The sequence below is a fragment of the Papaver somniferum genome, chromosome 7 (assembly GCF_003573695.1).
Source record: "Papaver somniferum cultivar HN1 chromosome 7, ASM357369v1, whole genome shotgun sequence".
NCBI classification, from domain to species: domain Eukaryota; kingdom Viridiplantae; phylum Streptophyta; class Magnoliopsida; order Ranunculales; family Papaveraceae; genus Papaver; species Papaver somniferum.
Window position 1 is genome coordinate 113436011 of NC_039364.1, and position 16971 is coordinate 113452981.

The 16971-nt window shown below is 35.6% G+C and overlaps 1 protein-coding gene and 2 long non-coding RNA genes across 3 annotated transcripts; 2 read left to right on the plus strand and 1 right to left on the minus strand.

The window, feature by feature from the left end:
- The first annotated feature begins 5049 nt into the window (after window positions 1-5049).
- LOC113298175 lies at window positions 5050-7906 on the plus strand. Its single transcript, XR_003334041.1, has 4 exons — window positions 5050-5511; window positions 6227-6375; window positions 7171-7259; window positions 7441-7906. It is a non-coding gene; the product is annotated as an uncharacterized LOC113298175 (long non-coding RNA).
- Window positions 7907-8222: 316 nt separating this feature from the next.
- On the minus strand, window positions 8223-10052 carry LOC113298174. The gene is made up of 3 exons (XR_003334040.1): window positions 9781-10052; window positions 9531-9586; window positions 8223-8538 (listed from the first exon to the last, which is right to left on the minus strand). It is a non-coding gene; the product is annotated as an uncharacterized LOC113298174 (long non-coding RNA).
- A 1953-nt stretch (window positions 10053-12005) lies between these two features.
- Window positions 12006-14613, plus strand: LOC113298176 (protein Iojap-related, mitochondrial-like). Its single transcript, XM_026546867.1, has 4 exons — window positions 12006-12482; window positions 13275-13362; window positions 13493-13593; window positions 14244-14613. Exons 1-4 carry the CDS (start codon window positions 12168-12170, stop codon window positions 14319-14321), a joined length of 582 nt encoding a protein of 193 aa, XP_026402652.1. The 5' UTR covers window positions 12006-12167; the 3' UTR covers window positions 14322-14613.
- The last annotated feature ends 2358 nt before the right edge of the window (window positions 14614-16971 follow it).

The window sequence follows — 16971 nt, forward strand, 5'->3', positions numbered from 1 at the left end:
TAAGTGATATCCCCCCAAGTGACACGATTGACGTCTCGTTGTTTGTTAGTCAATTGATGACTTCGTGGTTTGATGGGACGATGAGTCCATGTAGTCGTTGAGTTGAACATGCTGTTCTGAAACTCGTGAATTGAACATGCCATGAGACATAGGTATAGTTCTTATGATGAAGTGAGTAAGTATTGCTCATTCGATGGATCGTTGAATATTGATTGTTGAACCAATATTCCTTGGTTTGAACAAATATTTATCATCTGAGCAAGTGTTGCTCATGTGATGAATTGTTGAATATTTGGTCGTCTGAGTATGTGTTGCTCGTCTGATGGATTATTGGCAGCGTACCAAAAATATTAATTAGAATACTGGTCGTTGAACCGAGCATAATTAATAAAATTAATGACCATGAGGTCGTCATAAAATTATTAAGGTTAGAATCTGGAATGATGATCCTTGGATTCAGAAACCCTAATTTGATCAATTGATGATCAATTCATGGTTCGTCAGAAATTCAACCATGGGACGGAGGAGGGAGCGATTACATGGGACCGTGGATCAACCATGTAGTGTCCATATGCTCACGTGAGAAAATACGAAGAACTTCTGAAGAGTTGACGATTTGTTGGTGAAAGAATGATTAAATGCTGGTTTAATCATTTATTCGAAAACGCTCGTCTGAGCCTTAGGTGAGAAAACCTAATTAATTATGACGAGGCGAGGGACCGACCATGGAGTCATGAAACCGGCCCTGGGTTGTCCCGTGACCGCCTGACGATCACTTCATGAAAATCCAAAGTGTTTGGGAGAGTTTTGGACCTAATACGAGCAATTGTGCAAATTAGGTCAAAACTGTGAAAATTGATGGGACCGACCCGTGAGCGGAAGAGCCAATCTTGGTTGGTCAAGATAGCGGTCTCGTGTCCCCAAGGTGTCCGCGTCTCAGTCCTGAGAATTTGATACTTTCTGGCGTGCAATTGAGCATCCATTCGAGAAAATATGCCAAAATTAGGGTTTCGACGAAACTGAGGAAAACACCATGAGATGATGAAAAATAATTATAAAATAAGGAATGAGGAGGCGTGGGACCGCAGTGGTCAAGGCATGGTCGGACGGTCGTGACCACGGTTCCGTGGTGCCCTTTCCTTAATTTTATAATATTTTGATGATTTTATGAAGAATTCATGAATTTTGAGAAATTTGATGAATTTTGGGAATTTCCATGAATTGAAGGAGTTTTCATGAGTTCAAGGAAGCAAAAGATATTAAAATAATAAAACAAAGGCGTGTGGGACCGTGGAAGGCATGGACGGCCGGCTAGGGCCCGGTCCCACGAGTTTCCCTAATTTTATAATGATTTTATGAAAAATTCATGAATTTTGAGAAATTTGATGAATTTAGGGAGTTTCCATGAATTGAAGGAGTTTTCATAAGTTCAAGGAAGCAAAAAATATTAAAATAATAAAAACCAAGGGCGTGTGGGACGTGGAAGGCATCGCCGGCCGGCTAGGTCCCGGTCCCACGAGTTTTCCTAATTTTTTAATATTTTTTAGGTATTTTGATGATTTGAGGGAATTTTTCCTAATTTGAGAGAAATACCATGAAATCAAGGAATTTGATGAATTCAAGGAAAACTAATAATAAAATAATAAAACAAAAGGGCGTGCGGGACCGGCTAGGGCATGGCCCGCCAGCCAAGGCCCGGTCCCACAAGTTTCCATAATTTATTTTATTTTATTATTATTTGATGATTTGTGCAAAAATACCATGAAATCAAGGAGTTTTTTCATGAAATTAGAGAAATAATAATAATAATAATAATAAAATAATAAGGAACCGTGGGTGTGGGGCCGGTTGGGACCAAGGCATGGCCGGTTGGCCAATGATCACGCCCCACACTCCTTTCCTTAATTTTATATTATTTTTTATGGATTTATGGAAGTACCATGAAACCGAAGAGTTTCCTCAAGACGAAGGAGATTTGATAAAATGAGAGAATTTTCATCAAATCATGGAAAATAATAAAAATGCATTAAAATATAAAACCGACGTGGGATTGACCACGACACGGTCGGTCGATCGTGTGTCCGTGCTCCCAGCACCCTGGTCAATATTTTTAATTATTTATTATTTTCTTCTCTATTTTACACAGGTTCATCGTTTCGTTGTATTTTTGAAATACTCGTTCGTGCGGTGACTGTTAGTGTATCATCGTTGAATACACCTTCACCATTTGAATGGGGGCTTACTTAGAGGTAGCTCAGACGCCTGGTTGTTGATTATTTATTACTAATTGTGGAATTCAGTGGAGAATAATTCACAAAACTGAGTAATAAGATGTTTATTATTAATTCATAGGATCAGCTGAGGATTCGACTACGAACTCAGAATAATAAAGTGAGCATTACCATTCCATGGGATCGTAGATTCGACCATAGAATCGGAGTAATTAAGGTTTATCTATTACCATTTATGAGACCAGTTGTGGATTCGATCATGAAATCGAAGTAATGAGATAATATAGTTATTGTTATTCTATGAGATCAAGTTGTGGATTCGATCATAGAATCAGAACAATTGTTATTGTCATTCCATGGGACCAGTCGTGGATTCAACCATGGAATATGAGCGATTGTAATTAGGAATAATTAACTTTTGTGGCTCTATACTAGCAGAGCAAGTTGTCTAGGAGCATTAATTATCCTGATACGAGCTTGCCGGTAAGTCATATCATTTATATAGTCAGGGTAAACTTGTTGTTTGTTCCTGAAGACGTTATCGCTCTATACTAGCAGAGCAAGCTGTCTAGGAGCCGTCCATCTCGTGATGCCATATACAAATAATCACTGAAAGTATTCAGTATTCATGAGATATGCCGTTGTCCAGTCGTGAGACTACATATCTACATGTACTCTGAGAGAAAGTACTCTCCGTTGAGAATTCGATGAGAGACCCGTGTCTCGATACTCACGTCTGATTGCTGAATCAGAGCTTCGTATAATTATGAGTTTACGAATTTAGCCTTTGTCGAAAATCCACCATCTACACTACCAAAGAAAATAACTAATAAAATAGATGTTATCCAAAGAGATTTTTGGTGGGGTAAGGATGCTGGAGGCAAAGGATATTACCCTAAGGCATGGCTATGCCTTTGTAAACCAATTATTAAAGGAGGATTAGGTTTTAAGGATGCTAGAAAATTCAATCTTACTATGCTGGCCAAGTTAGCATGGAGAATGGTAAAAGAGCCTGATGCTCTGTGGGTAAAAACTATGGGTGCTAGATATTTCAGAAACAAATCTCCTCTGAGAACTAAATGTTCTGCTAAAAGCTTCTGGACTTGGAAATGCATTAGACAAGGATTAGATTTAGTGCAAAAATACAGTATTTGGGAAGTGGGAAATTGGCAGAATATTAACATTTGGAAGGATAATTGGATACCATGACTACAAGAAACCTTACAACAATTTAATACTCCTAGTAACAACCATCTGATTAGAGTCTCAGATTTAATTGATATTGAAACTAACTCTTGGAATTTTCCCTTACTTTCTTTGATTTTTCCTAGTGACACAGCTAACAAAATTAGCCAAATTTATCTCTTCAAAGATGATAACCATGAGCTTAAGAAGGACCAAATACACTGGTCCTTAACAAATTCTGGTAATTTTACTGTCAAATCAATGTATGAGAAGTTGAACGAAATCAGACAGGATGTGACGAGCCTGTCCTTACCAGAATCCTTCTGGAAATCATTATGAAAACTTAATATCTTTGGAAGAATTAAACTGTTTCTTTGGAGGTGTTTACGGAATGCTCTGCCTATTAATGCTAAACTTTTTGGTAAAGTTAAAGATGTCGACCATTTTTACACAATGTGTAAGACTGAAATCGAAACAACAGAACATCTGCTTTTCCATTGCCCTTATGCTCAATCTGTCTGGAATTCTCCTCCTAACCCTGTCAACCTTAATATAGATGCTTCAGATTCTATTCTAGATTACTGTAAAAAATAGGTGTCTAACACCAGAAATGATACTTCTATTGAACTCTTACTTACTACAATGTGGTTTATATGGAAAGAAAGGTGTGATAGAACTTTCGAGAACAAAACAAAGAGTGTTAATACCTTAGTTATAGAAGTACAAAGGCATATAGAATGCTGGTTCTCAGGAAAACAAAAAACACGTAAGAAAAATTATGCTGGAAAGAAGAAACCAATTCCTATTTGGAAATCCCCAAATAAGGATTCACTAAAGATCAATGTAGATGCTACTTGGATTTCTGATCTATTACCCTCCACTTATGCTTTTATTTTGAGAAATGAAACAGGTGACAATGAAGGAGGAAGTGCAGGACAAGCAACAAGTTCAGATCCACAAGAGGCAGAGGCTATAGGCACCCTTTAAGCAACAATTTGGGGTAAAGAAAAACAATTACAAAACTTCAGCATAGAAGGAGACTGTGAGAAAATCATCAACTACATAAATGGTAAAAATGTAGACATTTCCTGGAAAGCTAAGGCTTATATTTTGGAGGCTAACAGAATAACTCAATTCTGTGACAATTTTTTGGGCTTTTCTTTTATTCCTAGACTAGGTAACCAAGTAGCTGATATCTTGGAATAACATGTTAGGTCTTTAAATTCAAGTCTTGAATGGATTTTATCCTCCAATTTGTAGTAGAAATCAAATTTTAGTAGATAAATCTAATATTGGGAACTCTTAACATCCCATTTAGATGGCTCTACTTTTATTGTAACCGTGACTCCTTTTGAGTCCTAGTAGTTTTATGCAATATCTTACTTACAAAAAAAAAAAAACCTTCCAGGTGACCTCGTCACAGCACGAAAGACGATGAATGCAACAACACAATGGACGGAGAGCGACACTAAGCGGGTGTGTTGTCTAGAATCTAGATGTGAGAATGTTATAAATACCCTCAGTATTGGTGGGCCTTGCACAAACACCCTTGAGGGATAGAAAATAATTTCAAACACACAATATTTGGTTGAATTCCTATTTTAACCTTTTACTTCTTTCATTTCTTCTTCTTCATTTGTTCGACAAAATTATCAGAAGAAACATGACCGCCACAATGTCCTCCTCTGCCCTAAACCCACCGCCACCATCTCGATCGCCACCGACACTTCCTTCCAAATCGCGCCACCAACACCACCACAACAACTGCAACATCCAGTATTAATATCTCCACCGCCACTAGACCAAGAACAAACAGATCTAGAAATAAGATCGATTATATTTCTCGATTTGTATTTTCGTGATGAAAATTGAAATTCAATCTCCGTAGTTCTAAATTGGCGATGGACATCAAAGGGGATTCAGGTGATTTCTTTCTTTTCTGGTTTAATTTTATGTTGGTAATGGTGGTATTCTAACTAGTTGTTGTTATTGTTGTTGGTGCGGGTGAGAGTGGGATGATGGAATTGGTGAGGGAGACAGTGACGGTTCTGGTTGTTTAGGTGGTGGTGGAGATTTGATTATGCTACATTTTCCGGTATGAGTTTACTATCATTTTTCAAATTTACATTTTGCTTTGATTTGGTTGTTTCATGAATTGTTTTCTAAGGATTGGGATTGAGAATTAGAGATTTAGAATACGATTTTTGATGAGATAAATGTTCAAATCTTCAAGACTATTGTCAGAGCACTTTTAGGTCAAATTGTTGTCAAGTGTTGATATTAGAGAGAAATTCATGTAGGTTGGTCGTATTTAAACTTGTTCAAAATGTGGAACAAGATGCAATGATAATTTAATCTTCATCATATTATAACCACAAGCAGTCCTAATATATCAGTTTTGGTGAGACAGTAGTGCCATCTGTTGTGCAAACTGTAGCTTCACACAGTAGGTGCAACGTTTAATGTCCTGGTGCTTCCCAAGTCCTTTCGAGAGATTTTAATGTTAAAGTGATGCCCACACTAACAAGAAGACCGACCATTATTGATGCAAGGATTTTAAGGTTTTATACTTTTTTGCTTTTTGAGGTTACTTGTAACAAGAAGACCGACCATTATTGATGCAAGGATTTTTTGCTTTAAGGTTTGTCGCTTCTTTTACCAGCATACTGGCCGAAGTTCAGTTAGAAGGTTGTTTCTTATGTTGGGGGAATTCGTAATGTATATTAGTTGGGTTGACGGTTTTCTTCTATGTTTTTATTTTCTTATCGTCTTCATTAACTAATGGTGCTTCAGACTGATGATTTATACAGGCTTCAGTATTGCTGCTGGAGTGCCTCGCCGACTATGTTGCTGAGCTATCACTCTTTGACTATGGAGAGCAATGTTGCTTCAGTCTTTAGTAGTTGCTTCGGTTGTTTTCTTGGACAGATTTATACTGACACCTACAAAAAGACCTTTGGTATGTTTTCTTGCAATCTTGAAAGGCAAAACTTCAGCTGCATACAAGTTACTTATGGTATCTTTTTCTCTTGGTCGTTGATATAATATTATGTGATAAATTGTCGGCACAGAACCTGTGGTGCAACGGTAGCACGACTGACTCAATGTCAGAAAATGTGTGTTCGAATCACGCTAGGTTCACTCACTTGTATATACTTTTTAGGTCTCTTGTTTCTGTACATTTTTGTTGGAGAAAACTTGTGCAAGTTGCCTTCAGTTTGGAGACAACTTGAACTAGCTGCTTCCAAATTTGGAGACAACTTGTGCAACTTGCCTTCAGTTTGGAGACAACTTAAACAAGTTGCTTCCAAATTTGGAGACAACTTGTGATAGATGGCTCTATTAATTTTGGCAACTTGTTCCTTCCCACTCTTTTTTTGGAATCAACTTAAGCTAGTTGCCTCTGTATTTAAAGACAACTTGGGATAGTTAGTTCCATTTGTTTTACCAAATTGTACACTGTTTTGTTGGCTAAGGTTATTACAACCAGGTAATTTAGTAAACTTTTTTCTTTTGTTTAACAGATTAGATTTTTCATAAATCATGTTTCTCTGTAAATGGATGTGTAATCTGGTAGGGTCTATGATTCATTTAGATATAGAATAATGAATATATGTTTTGATGTACGAATGTTTTCATATTGTAGTTGGAGTTGTACTTCTACATGTTGTAGTGGTGGTGATGGTAGCTGTTTTTGCAGCGGTATTATTAATGGTTATTATTGTTGTTATAGCAGTGTTTGTTGTGTTTGCAGCAGTGGGGTGGCAGCGGTGGTGATTTATGTGTTCGCAGCAATGGTGTTGGTAGTGGTGGTAACAACATCAATGGAGAGATTACGTTAAAGTGAGATACCACATGTTCCTGGACTCCACTTTTTAGAAACAACTTGACCAACTTGCTTCCACTTTTGGAGACAACTTGACTAAGTTGCTTCTACTTGTGTAGACAACTTGTGATAGCTATGTCATGTTCTATAGCTTTAAACATTTTCAATCACTCAATTTTTATTTATTTTTAATCACAGAGATTTTTCTAGTTGCGTTGTTGTTCCTGGTGATAAAAGTTGCAGATCATAAAGGAAGAGGTTTACAAGCACAATACCCCTTATTGTTTCCGAGATGGCGAGAAGCATGATGAAGTTTCCGAGACACGTACATCATGCCTCTCATTGTTCGAAAACAAGTTGGGAGACCAAATGTTGTTCGGGATCGCAGTTACAGGGAACGAGTCCTCAAAAAGAGGAAGTTTGGTCACTATGCCATGCTTGCATATCACAATTTATGTAGCACTATGTCCAATGTTTAATTTTCTGAACTTGTTATTTTTGTTCTTATATTTTTGAAGGTGGCATGTTATGTTTCATTTTTCATTTGTTCAACGTTTATGAACTTGTTATATTTGTTATGGATTGAACCTTTCTTTTTCTTTTTAGTTTTTGCTTGTGTTAAATGGTCTGCTCCAGGCAGGTTTCTCTCCAGATTTTGGAGACAACTGCACCAAAGTTACTTCCATTTCTGGAGACTACTTGAGCAAGTTGCCTCAATGTATTTTTGAATCTCTTGTTCCTGTATACTTTTTTTTGGAGACAACTAGCAGCAAGTTGCTTCCATTTTTGGAGACAACTAGCAGCAAGTTGCTTCCATTTTTGGAATCAACTTGAGCAAGTTATCTTCAAGAAAAACAAATGCCAGGGTCAGTTTGTATTTTGTCTATCTCTTTTTAGTTAAACATACCTGCAATCACATCATATGACGGTATCTGCAATCAAATTACGATTATACTATACCCTATAATCCCATCCAATCATTCATTCAATAGTTTTATAACTAAGACTAACAAAAGTATTTATTGTTCACGGTAACACATTTACGCAAAGAGGTTTATAACCAAGACTAACAAAAGTATTCTTGCTAACAGTATACATGCTCAATCATTCTAACAAAAGTATTCTTGCTAACAGTATACATGCTCAATCATTCATCCGAACTTGTATCTTATTCTTTTTGAAGCTTTCATTCATCAGTTGTATTCAAGATAGAAACGTCATCCTAACCCTTCTCTTGTTTACTTTATCAACCATTTTATTTCCTCTAACTTCCATCCAACATATTTTATGATGTTCCTGCAAAGATAGATTTTAGACAGGTCTTCACATTGTAAACTTGATTTGTTCTCATTGAGTTGTAGATCATACATACGCCATCTTCTAGTGCAAGCGACAACCAACGAAATGGGTGAATTCCAATGTACATGCACACGGGGATCAACAATTTCTTGTACTCATAATCCTTTTTTTTTTGTAAGTGCAATTCATTGTTTTCGGTTCCGAACAATCCATATCATTGCATTTTGATAAAGCACAGAGGAAACATTCATTATTAATGAAACAACAAACATATTTTTAAGCATGTAATGGAAACAACTTGAGAAAGTTGCTTCCAATTCTGGAGACAACTTGAGCAAGTTGCTTCCATTTTCTGGAGACGACACGATCCTAAAACTAAACCTGACAATAACCTTATAGGCATTTACCTAAGCCTGACAATAATGATAGTAGCATGACAATAACACAATGAGAAATGTAGAAAACCATCTGCAGAAGATAGTCGCATTCATATTCATCTACTTTTCAAACGACACAAAACAATAAGAAAAGTTGGAACAAACTTCTGGTTAAAAAGCATGTTACTTACCTGTTTTCTTACTCTACATTTGTTATTCACAACAATTTAACATTTAGGCTAAATACTACAACATTTGAATTCTATTGAAAGATAAATTTCTTACTGAATTATACATTGCATATACATTCTGAATTCAACATCAGGCCATCAACATTAAAATTAGAGAAACTAATACAATTTGGCGGTTGATTCATTCAACATTTTCAGAAATAAAATATCAAAAATTAAAAACATGTTCAACATTTCTTTCTAAAATTAGAACAATTAACCTAACATTATCAGTTGTAACCTAACTACCCAAAAACCTTTGGTATCTTCAATTATATTATAATTGCACAGTAAAATTCGAACTGCTATACTACTAATTCAACAATAAATGAATCAAAATCACTATGGAATTAAACAGAAACACCTAAACCAGTAAGCTTACCTTTACTAATTTCTTTAACACCAACAGAAGTTGTTGGTTCAGTTGTTTTCGATCGCCTGAGACATTAAATCAAAGAAAATTATTATTAATTTAACAGAAAACAATAACGGTGTAAAAAACTAAATCTATTTGAAACGTAGATGAAAATCAATAAATCGAACAATTTTTTGAGCATAAATTATGTAGAGACCCTAAAAAATCGAAATCAAATTAAACGTAAACTGATCTGAGACACAGAATCATTGTTTACCTGCGATTTAATCTTTTCAAAACGTTGTTGTTGAAGATCCATGGTAAATCAATTTATGAAACTTAATTTTCTCGTTTTTTTGGGGTTTAGTCAGATTTGATCTTCTAGAAAATGTAATAGTATTAATCTACTGATTTTTGATCGATTTGGTGTTTGATTTCGAAGCTTTCATCTGTTTTTGTATATTTCAATCAGATATGTTTCGGTTTTTCGTCTGGAGAGGAACAAAGAAAGAAAGAGATGGAAATACCAGTCGAAGAATCAAAGGTTTGTAACGGTGATATGTCTTCTTAAAGGAGGATATTTTAGTAATCTGATAATTCGGGTTTTGGGTTTTAAAAGCTTAGGGGTATAAATTAAGTTTGAAAAGGTAATTTTGCATGGGCCTCGTACTAGGGGTATATAGATAATGTTTTCTGTCTAGATTATAGAATAAAGCAACAACCATTCTGAAAAGTAGGAAATATCAATTGGTCCTACAAATAATATATTAGAGAGAGTCTAGTCCAATTGACCTAGTCAATTGTCTGTTTGGTCCTATTTGATAATATAAATTATAGTTTGGTCCTAAAAATTATAGTTTGGTCCTAGGGTGATGTCATGGATGATGTAAATGTCATCTTGTAGTGACAGAAATACCCTTTTGGATAAGGACCATATATATAGTCAAAAAGTAAGAGAAAAAGAATCATTCTCAGATTTACTTTCTTTCTCCTATATTTCAGATCTGAAAATTTTCTCTCTCTTTTTCTTTTTTATTTTCTTCCCGCTAGTGATGAAGAAGATGAAGATGATGATGAACGATTCTCTCTTCTCTTTATTTTTTTCTCTGCTAGTGATGAAGAAGATGAACGATGAACGATGATGATGATGAATACGATGAAGTTTTGCGTTTTTTTTTGATGTTTTGCTTCTGTTTTGATGATGAAGACGGTGAGGTTGAAGATTCTGCTGCTATTTATGATGATGATGAACCTTTATCATCTTACATGCTTGGGTATGTTTCGGATCTATAAAAGAAGATGAAGATGACGGAGTTCATTTCTGGAATGAACTCCGGTTTGTGATGAAGATTTTGATGTTTTCCCGTCTGTTGTTGCTGCTGATGATGGAGAGGATGAAGATGATGAAGATGAGTTGTTGTTGCTGATGAAGAAGATGAAGATGACGGAGTTCATTTCAGGAATGAACTCTGGTTTGTGATGAAGATTTTGATGTTTTTTCTTGATGAAGATAGATTTATGTTTTTCTTCATCGTTGCTGCTGCTATTGTTGAAGATGATGAATTTGATGAAGTTCATTCTTGAAATGAACTCTGTTTTCTTTTGAAGATGATGATGAAAACGATGAAGATGATGAAGATGACGATAGATTTATGTTGAAGATGACGATGAAGACGATAGATCTTGATTTTTTGATGTTTGTTGCTCGTGTTGAAGATCTTGAATTTGATGTTGTTGTTGATGATGAAGAAGAAGAAGAAAACGATGACGACGATTTCATGGATCTGTTGCTGTTTGAAGACAACGAAGATGATGAAGATGATGCTACTGCAGTTCATTTCTACGAATGAACTCTGATTTTTATGGATTTTTTTGTGTGTGTTCATGTAAAGAATGAACTCTGTTTTTTTAGGTTTTTATATGAAGTTCATTTCTGGAATGAACTCTGTTTTTTCAGGTGATTATACGGAGTTCATTTCTGGAATGAACTCTGTTTTTTTAGGTGATTATATGGAGTTCATTTCTGGGAATGAACTCTGGTTTTTTAGGTTTTTTTATATGGAGTTCATTTCTGGAATGAACTCTGGTTTTTTTATGTTTTATATGGAGTTCATTTCTGGAATGAACTCTGGTTTTTTTTATGTTTTATATGGAGTTCATTTCTGGAATGAACTATGTTTCTTAGGTTTTTATATGGAGTTCATTTCTGGAATGAACTCTGGTTTTCTTAGGTTTTTATATGGAGTTCATTTCTGGAATGAACTCTGGTTTTTAGGTGATTTCTGAAAAAATAAGTAGAAATTAACAGGAGTTCATTTTGACGAATGAACTGCTACAAAAAATAAGTAGAAATTAACACGTAAGGGTACTTTTGTTCATTTAATATCTTTAAATAATTATGGACCAAACACTAAAGACGTTTGACCAAAGGACTAAACTGACATGAGCCCACCTAAAAAAGACCAAACGATTATTTTCCCTTCCGAAAACATTAATGCGGCGCTCACGGTTACGGCACATGCCTCTGACCGTGAAACGGGACTTTGCTGATTTGCTCCAAAGGCATACTTCAAGAAGTTCCAGAATAAAAACCCTAGCAATTTTACTCAAATAATCGAATTAAGGTTTTAGTTAAATCTCGACTTCATCGTGAGATCTGAAGATATGTTATCCGCTTTAAGATCCAGGGTACTTCAATCATCCTCTTCATCTTCTTCTGGTATTCAGTCGTGGAAATTAGGGTTTAATCGATTAATATCATCATCACCATCACCATCACCATCACCATCTTCTTCTTACGATGAGAGTTCAGGGTATCTAGAGTTAGAAGAAGTAGAGAAGATTCTCATTGATGTTAAAGCAGATAATATAAAAGTCATTCCTGTTAAGGATCAATGTGATTGGACAGATTTCATGGTTATTGCTACTGGTAGATCAACTTGGCATGTCAGGAACATTGCTGAAGCTCTAATTTACAAGGCAGGTTCTCTTACTTTCTCTATATTATATATATATATATATATATATATTCTAAAATGAAAAACCCTATTTTTAAGATCTCCAGTTAAAGAACCGATTTTAAATTGGAAACTGCAGAAATTCATAGAGCCCTAAGTCCATATAAAACCTGCTCCTGCACCAGTTCCACCACCACCTCTGCCTCCCCCTTCCCCTATCCTAAGCACACTAGCTCCAGCATCAAAACCTTCACCTGCCCCAATTCCTGCACCACCTGGCACTAATCCACCTTCACAAGCAGCCCCATCACGATGTCCTCTGCCATCACCGATGCCACACTCTGTTCCAAATTGGTGGAGTTGGCTCTGGGGGTGGAGTTGGGCGAGGTTTAGGAGCAGGTGAAGGTGTTAAAGTTGTTGTAGCTTGTAAACAGTTGGTGGAGAGCTAGCAGGAGGTGGAGATGGTGGAGGGGAAATTAGGTGGTGGATGCCGGCAGAGGTCTTGGTGGTGGAGGTGGATTTGGTGTCTGGGTTGGGAGTTTGGTCATGCTTGGGGACAGGTTGAAGTTTTGGTGCTAAAGGTTGTGTGTGTCTTGGGTGGTGGTAGAACTGGTGGAGGCTCCATACATCTTCAATTCATAAAAGAATCTCAAATGAAGGAACATATGAAAATGAAAATTGATTGAACTCGATAAATGATCTGAGAAATCCTTAAACCCTAAATCCGTTCGTATTTATGGATTGGTTTTATATTATATTACTATTACAACTAGTGCCATTGTTGAAACAGCGTTGGTTTAATTGCTATGGATAGGTAAAAAAGAAACAAGAAGGGTTTGAAAGATTACTGTTGCCCAGTGTACAAGGTCAAGAAGGAGGAAAATGGATTGTTATTGATTCTGGTCAGTAATGCCCATCAATTTTAATTGTTTGAAACAGGATTATTGCGCTGATTACCCCCCCACCCCACCCTTAAATTCTGTTCTGATTCGTAGAGTTTTTTTCTTTCTTTTCCTGTGTTTGTTTTTGCAGGTAAAATAGTAGTTCATGCTCTTGATGAGAAGGCAAGAGAGTACTATAATTTGGAAGGTCTATATACAAAAGAGGCGCTTGCAAAGAGGGTTCCGGATCAGGTGAGTTTATAGTTATTACTGTGAGTGTAGGGCTTTAGACTATATGGTTTAGCATAAATGCTAAGATTTTTACTTATTCACATTGATCGAGCTACCAAACACACTCTTAGCTTGTGTAATTGTCATGTTGAATGCATTTGGATTTGAGGGTTGAAGGAGCATAATTATAACTGGATCAAATTTGCTGCGACTAGTTTTAGGCAGCTCTATTTTGTATCCAAACTTGGCATTGAAGTGGTAAATCACTTAGCAGAGCTTAGTTGAAATATCAAACTAAATTAACTTGATGCAAATAAGTGTTGTTAAGCAAACCAGTTTATTTCGAAAAAAAGGTTGACGACTGCCTCATCACAAATTCACTACCATTTTGCGGCTAATAGGCTGGTGAATATTTGATTTATTGTTTGTCCCTTGCTACGCTTAATTATCAGTATTTTGTAGTAAAACTTGAAATTGTATTATCTGGTAAGATTCAAAAGCACTACTTATGAAGGTTTTTTTCTCTTAAATGTGCTGGTGAAATTAATCAGTCTGAATTTTTTAGGAGAAAGAGAACTTGAAACATGCTGCAGTGGAATTTTTTTTACGATCTTTTTAAAATGTGTTTCAAGCATATATTCGGACTGCTAATACTATTTTCCTTCATTCAGGATTTGGACGTTGCTTTTGTCAAAGTTCGTCCAATTAATAATTCTAAGAAGAAGAAGCCTGTGCAGAAGACTGCCTGAAAGTGGATTTGTCAGCTTTATTAGCTAGAGAGATTCATCTCAGTTTGTCCAAGAATATACTGAACTTGGATGGCATCTTGAAAATTATATTCAAGTATTGCTCTTTGTTTCTTGCAAGTCTATTACTAGTGTGTTTTTTCTTGAAAACTAGTTTTCCTTTTTTCTTTCCGGATCATGCATTTCTTTGTTTGCTTCTATGTGTATGGACGTATGGTTTAACCTGTACCTGTAAATCATTCCGTAGATACTGAACTCATATTTAACACCTAACAGCATGTTTTTTTTCCTCCCACTATATGGATAGAGCCCCTCAATACAAGTCTACCTCTGGTTTCATTGATAGTGTGGGATCTGGTTGTTGCGAAAAACCGTTTATTACGTCTTTGTAGTGATCCTTTATTGGTTTACCAATATTTCATTCCCATAGAGAAATTCAATATAGCCATGATAGCGAAGATAGGTTGGAAACTAAAAGAAAACCCTGACTCGCTACCTGCGAAAATCTTAAAAGCAAAATATTATTCCAACTGTGACATTCTTCACATAAAAAACAAACCCAAGGATGGACATATAGGGTTTGAAAAGGTATAGACATGTAACCTGTTATAGGGGCGGAAGGTTTTATTAGAGGGGCTGAACCATGATAATAATGTCCCTCTAGTTGGTTAAAGAAGATCCTATTGGTACTGTAAATTGACCAAATTACCCTTTTAGCTTTAAATGGACTAATTTACCTTCCTTTTTTAAATAATGAATCAGAAGAGAGAAAACTAAATCAGTCTTCTTAATCTTCTCTTCTTCATCATTAACCGTAACCTCCATTAAAATTGAAAAGTTCATCGTCTTCGATTTAAGACTTATATACCTTATATGAGGGTTTATTTCGAAAAACCCAGTTAGGGTGTAGTTTATTTTCTTTGATTTAAGTTAAATTTGTATCAAAAATTAGGGTTTTAGATGAAAATTGAAATTCAAAATTTCGGGTTAATGTGAGTTACGGTTGCTTTTAACTCAATTACGAACCGTAACTGGAGATTTTGATGTTGTTATGGTTTGTAATATTTCAATTACGTTTTTTTTTGCAATTGAAACTTCACTTACGGTTGATATCGACATCACTATTACAAACCGTAATTTAGTTACTGTATGTATTTGTATCAACATTATCAACCATAAATATTCCTGTGTCTCAACTTATGTTTCAAATAATGTTTACAGTTCAACATTTTAGTAGATATACCAACCGTAGTTTAGTTACGGTTGGTCTCGTGTGTTACGGTTCGTATCGAGTATTTGGTTACCAATCGTATCTGGTTTTACGATTGGGTTTTTCCCAAATTTAACCAGTTACGGTTGGTAGTTCATCTTTTACGAACCGTAACTTAGATTTACGGTTGGTTACGTGCACAATTCCAACCGTAATTAGCTCTAAAAATGTAAAAGTTTTGATTTTTTACGTACTTTAAATAATTTTGAGCAACAAAAAGCTAATTGGAACTAATTTAGAAGTATACCTGGAATTTGCAACTGGAATCACTCATTTTGGTTGAGTGAATCAAAATTTAGGGTTTCACAAATATCACAAAAGGTTTTCTTTTTTTTCTCCTCTACACTTTTTTTTCTTTTTCTAAACTCTAAAATCTGATTTTGTTTTGTTTTAGAGTTAATATAAGTGAAATTGGATTAGCAAAACTAAGTAGATTGTCAATCACTAAACTAGATTATCAACACTAAACTATGTAAGGGTTAATTAGTCATTATATATCTTTTTTTATAAGGGGCACTTGAAATTACTATGGTAATGACCTTTTTTATCCTATTAGATCAGCCCCTCTAATAAAACCTTCCGTCCCTGTAACAGGTTACATAGACAGTGTTGTTCAATTAATAAAAAAGCATTGTGATTGGAAGATGGAAATGAAAAGCTAATAGAATATGGGATGACAAGTGGATCCCTGATACCACTGCTCCTATGATAAAACCAGCTACTGGTACTGATAACTTAACTAAAGTTGATCATCTGTTCAAAAACAACAAGGAACGTGATGAACAAAAACTTAATTTATGTTTTGACCAAGGTTTGAAAAATGGCCGTCAAAACGATCACGTCTATGTAGCGTGTTTGTGTGTGTCACCGATACGCGTGTCCATATCAAGTTTTGAAAAATGGGTCGCAGCCCCTGGGCGTGACCGTTTTGATAGGTGTCGGCATGTTTCGGGCGAAAAACGTGTTATTTAGGAAAAAAATATTTTTTATGCGTTATTCTAAAATAACGAGCGTTATAACGGTTAAATGGAAATAAAAGTATGGTATAAAATTCCTATATAACGATGATAATGTGCGTGAAAACAGTCATAACGGGTCTAATAATGTTGTTAATATATTGTTATTTATTTATTTTTTTAAAAATTTTAATTGTAAAATTAGGGTTTCTCTGATCAACCCATTTTTTCTGTAAAATCTTCTCGAGGGGGTGGGATTTTCTGATTCTTCTTCTCTTGTCGTTCCCATCTGTGATGCATTAACTCTTAGAGTTATGCCTAGACGCAGTTTTTCATTGAGTCCCAGAACTTCTCAGAGTTCCAGTGATTCCCCATTGCTTGCGTCTCAGTCAGACTCTTTCTTTCATTGCGGTTTCAGAGGCTATGA

Excerpts from the sequence above, each read along its gene's own strand:
- LOC113298176 (XM_026546867.1), top strand. The coding sequence starts at position 12,168 with ATGTTATCCGCTTTAAGATCCAGGGTACTTCAATCATCCTCTTCATCT. Across the intron at positions 12,483-13,274 it reads CTGAAGCTCTAATTTACAAG|GTAAAAAAGAAACAAGAAGG; the intron begins GCAGGTTCTCTT and ends TGCTATGGATAG. Across the intron at positions 13,363-13,492 it reads ATGGATTGTTATTGATTCTG|GTAAAATAGTAGTTCATGCT; the intron begins GTCAGTAATGCC and ends TTGTTTTTGCAG.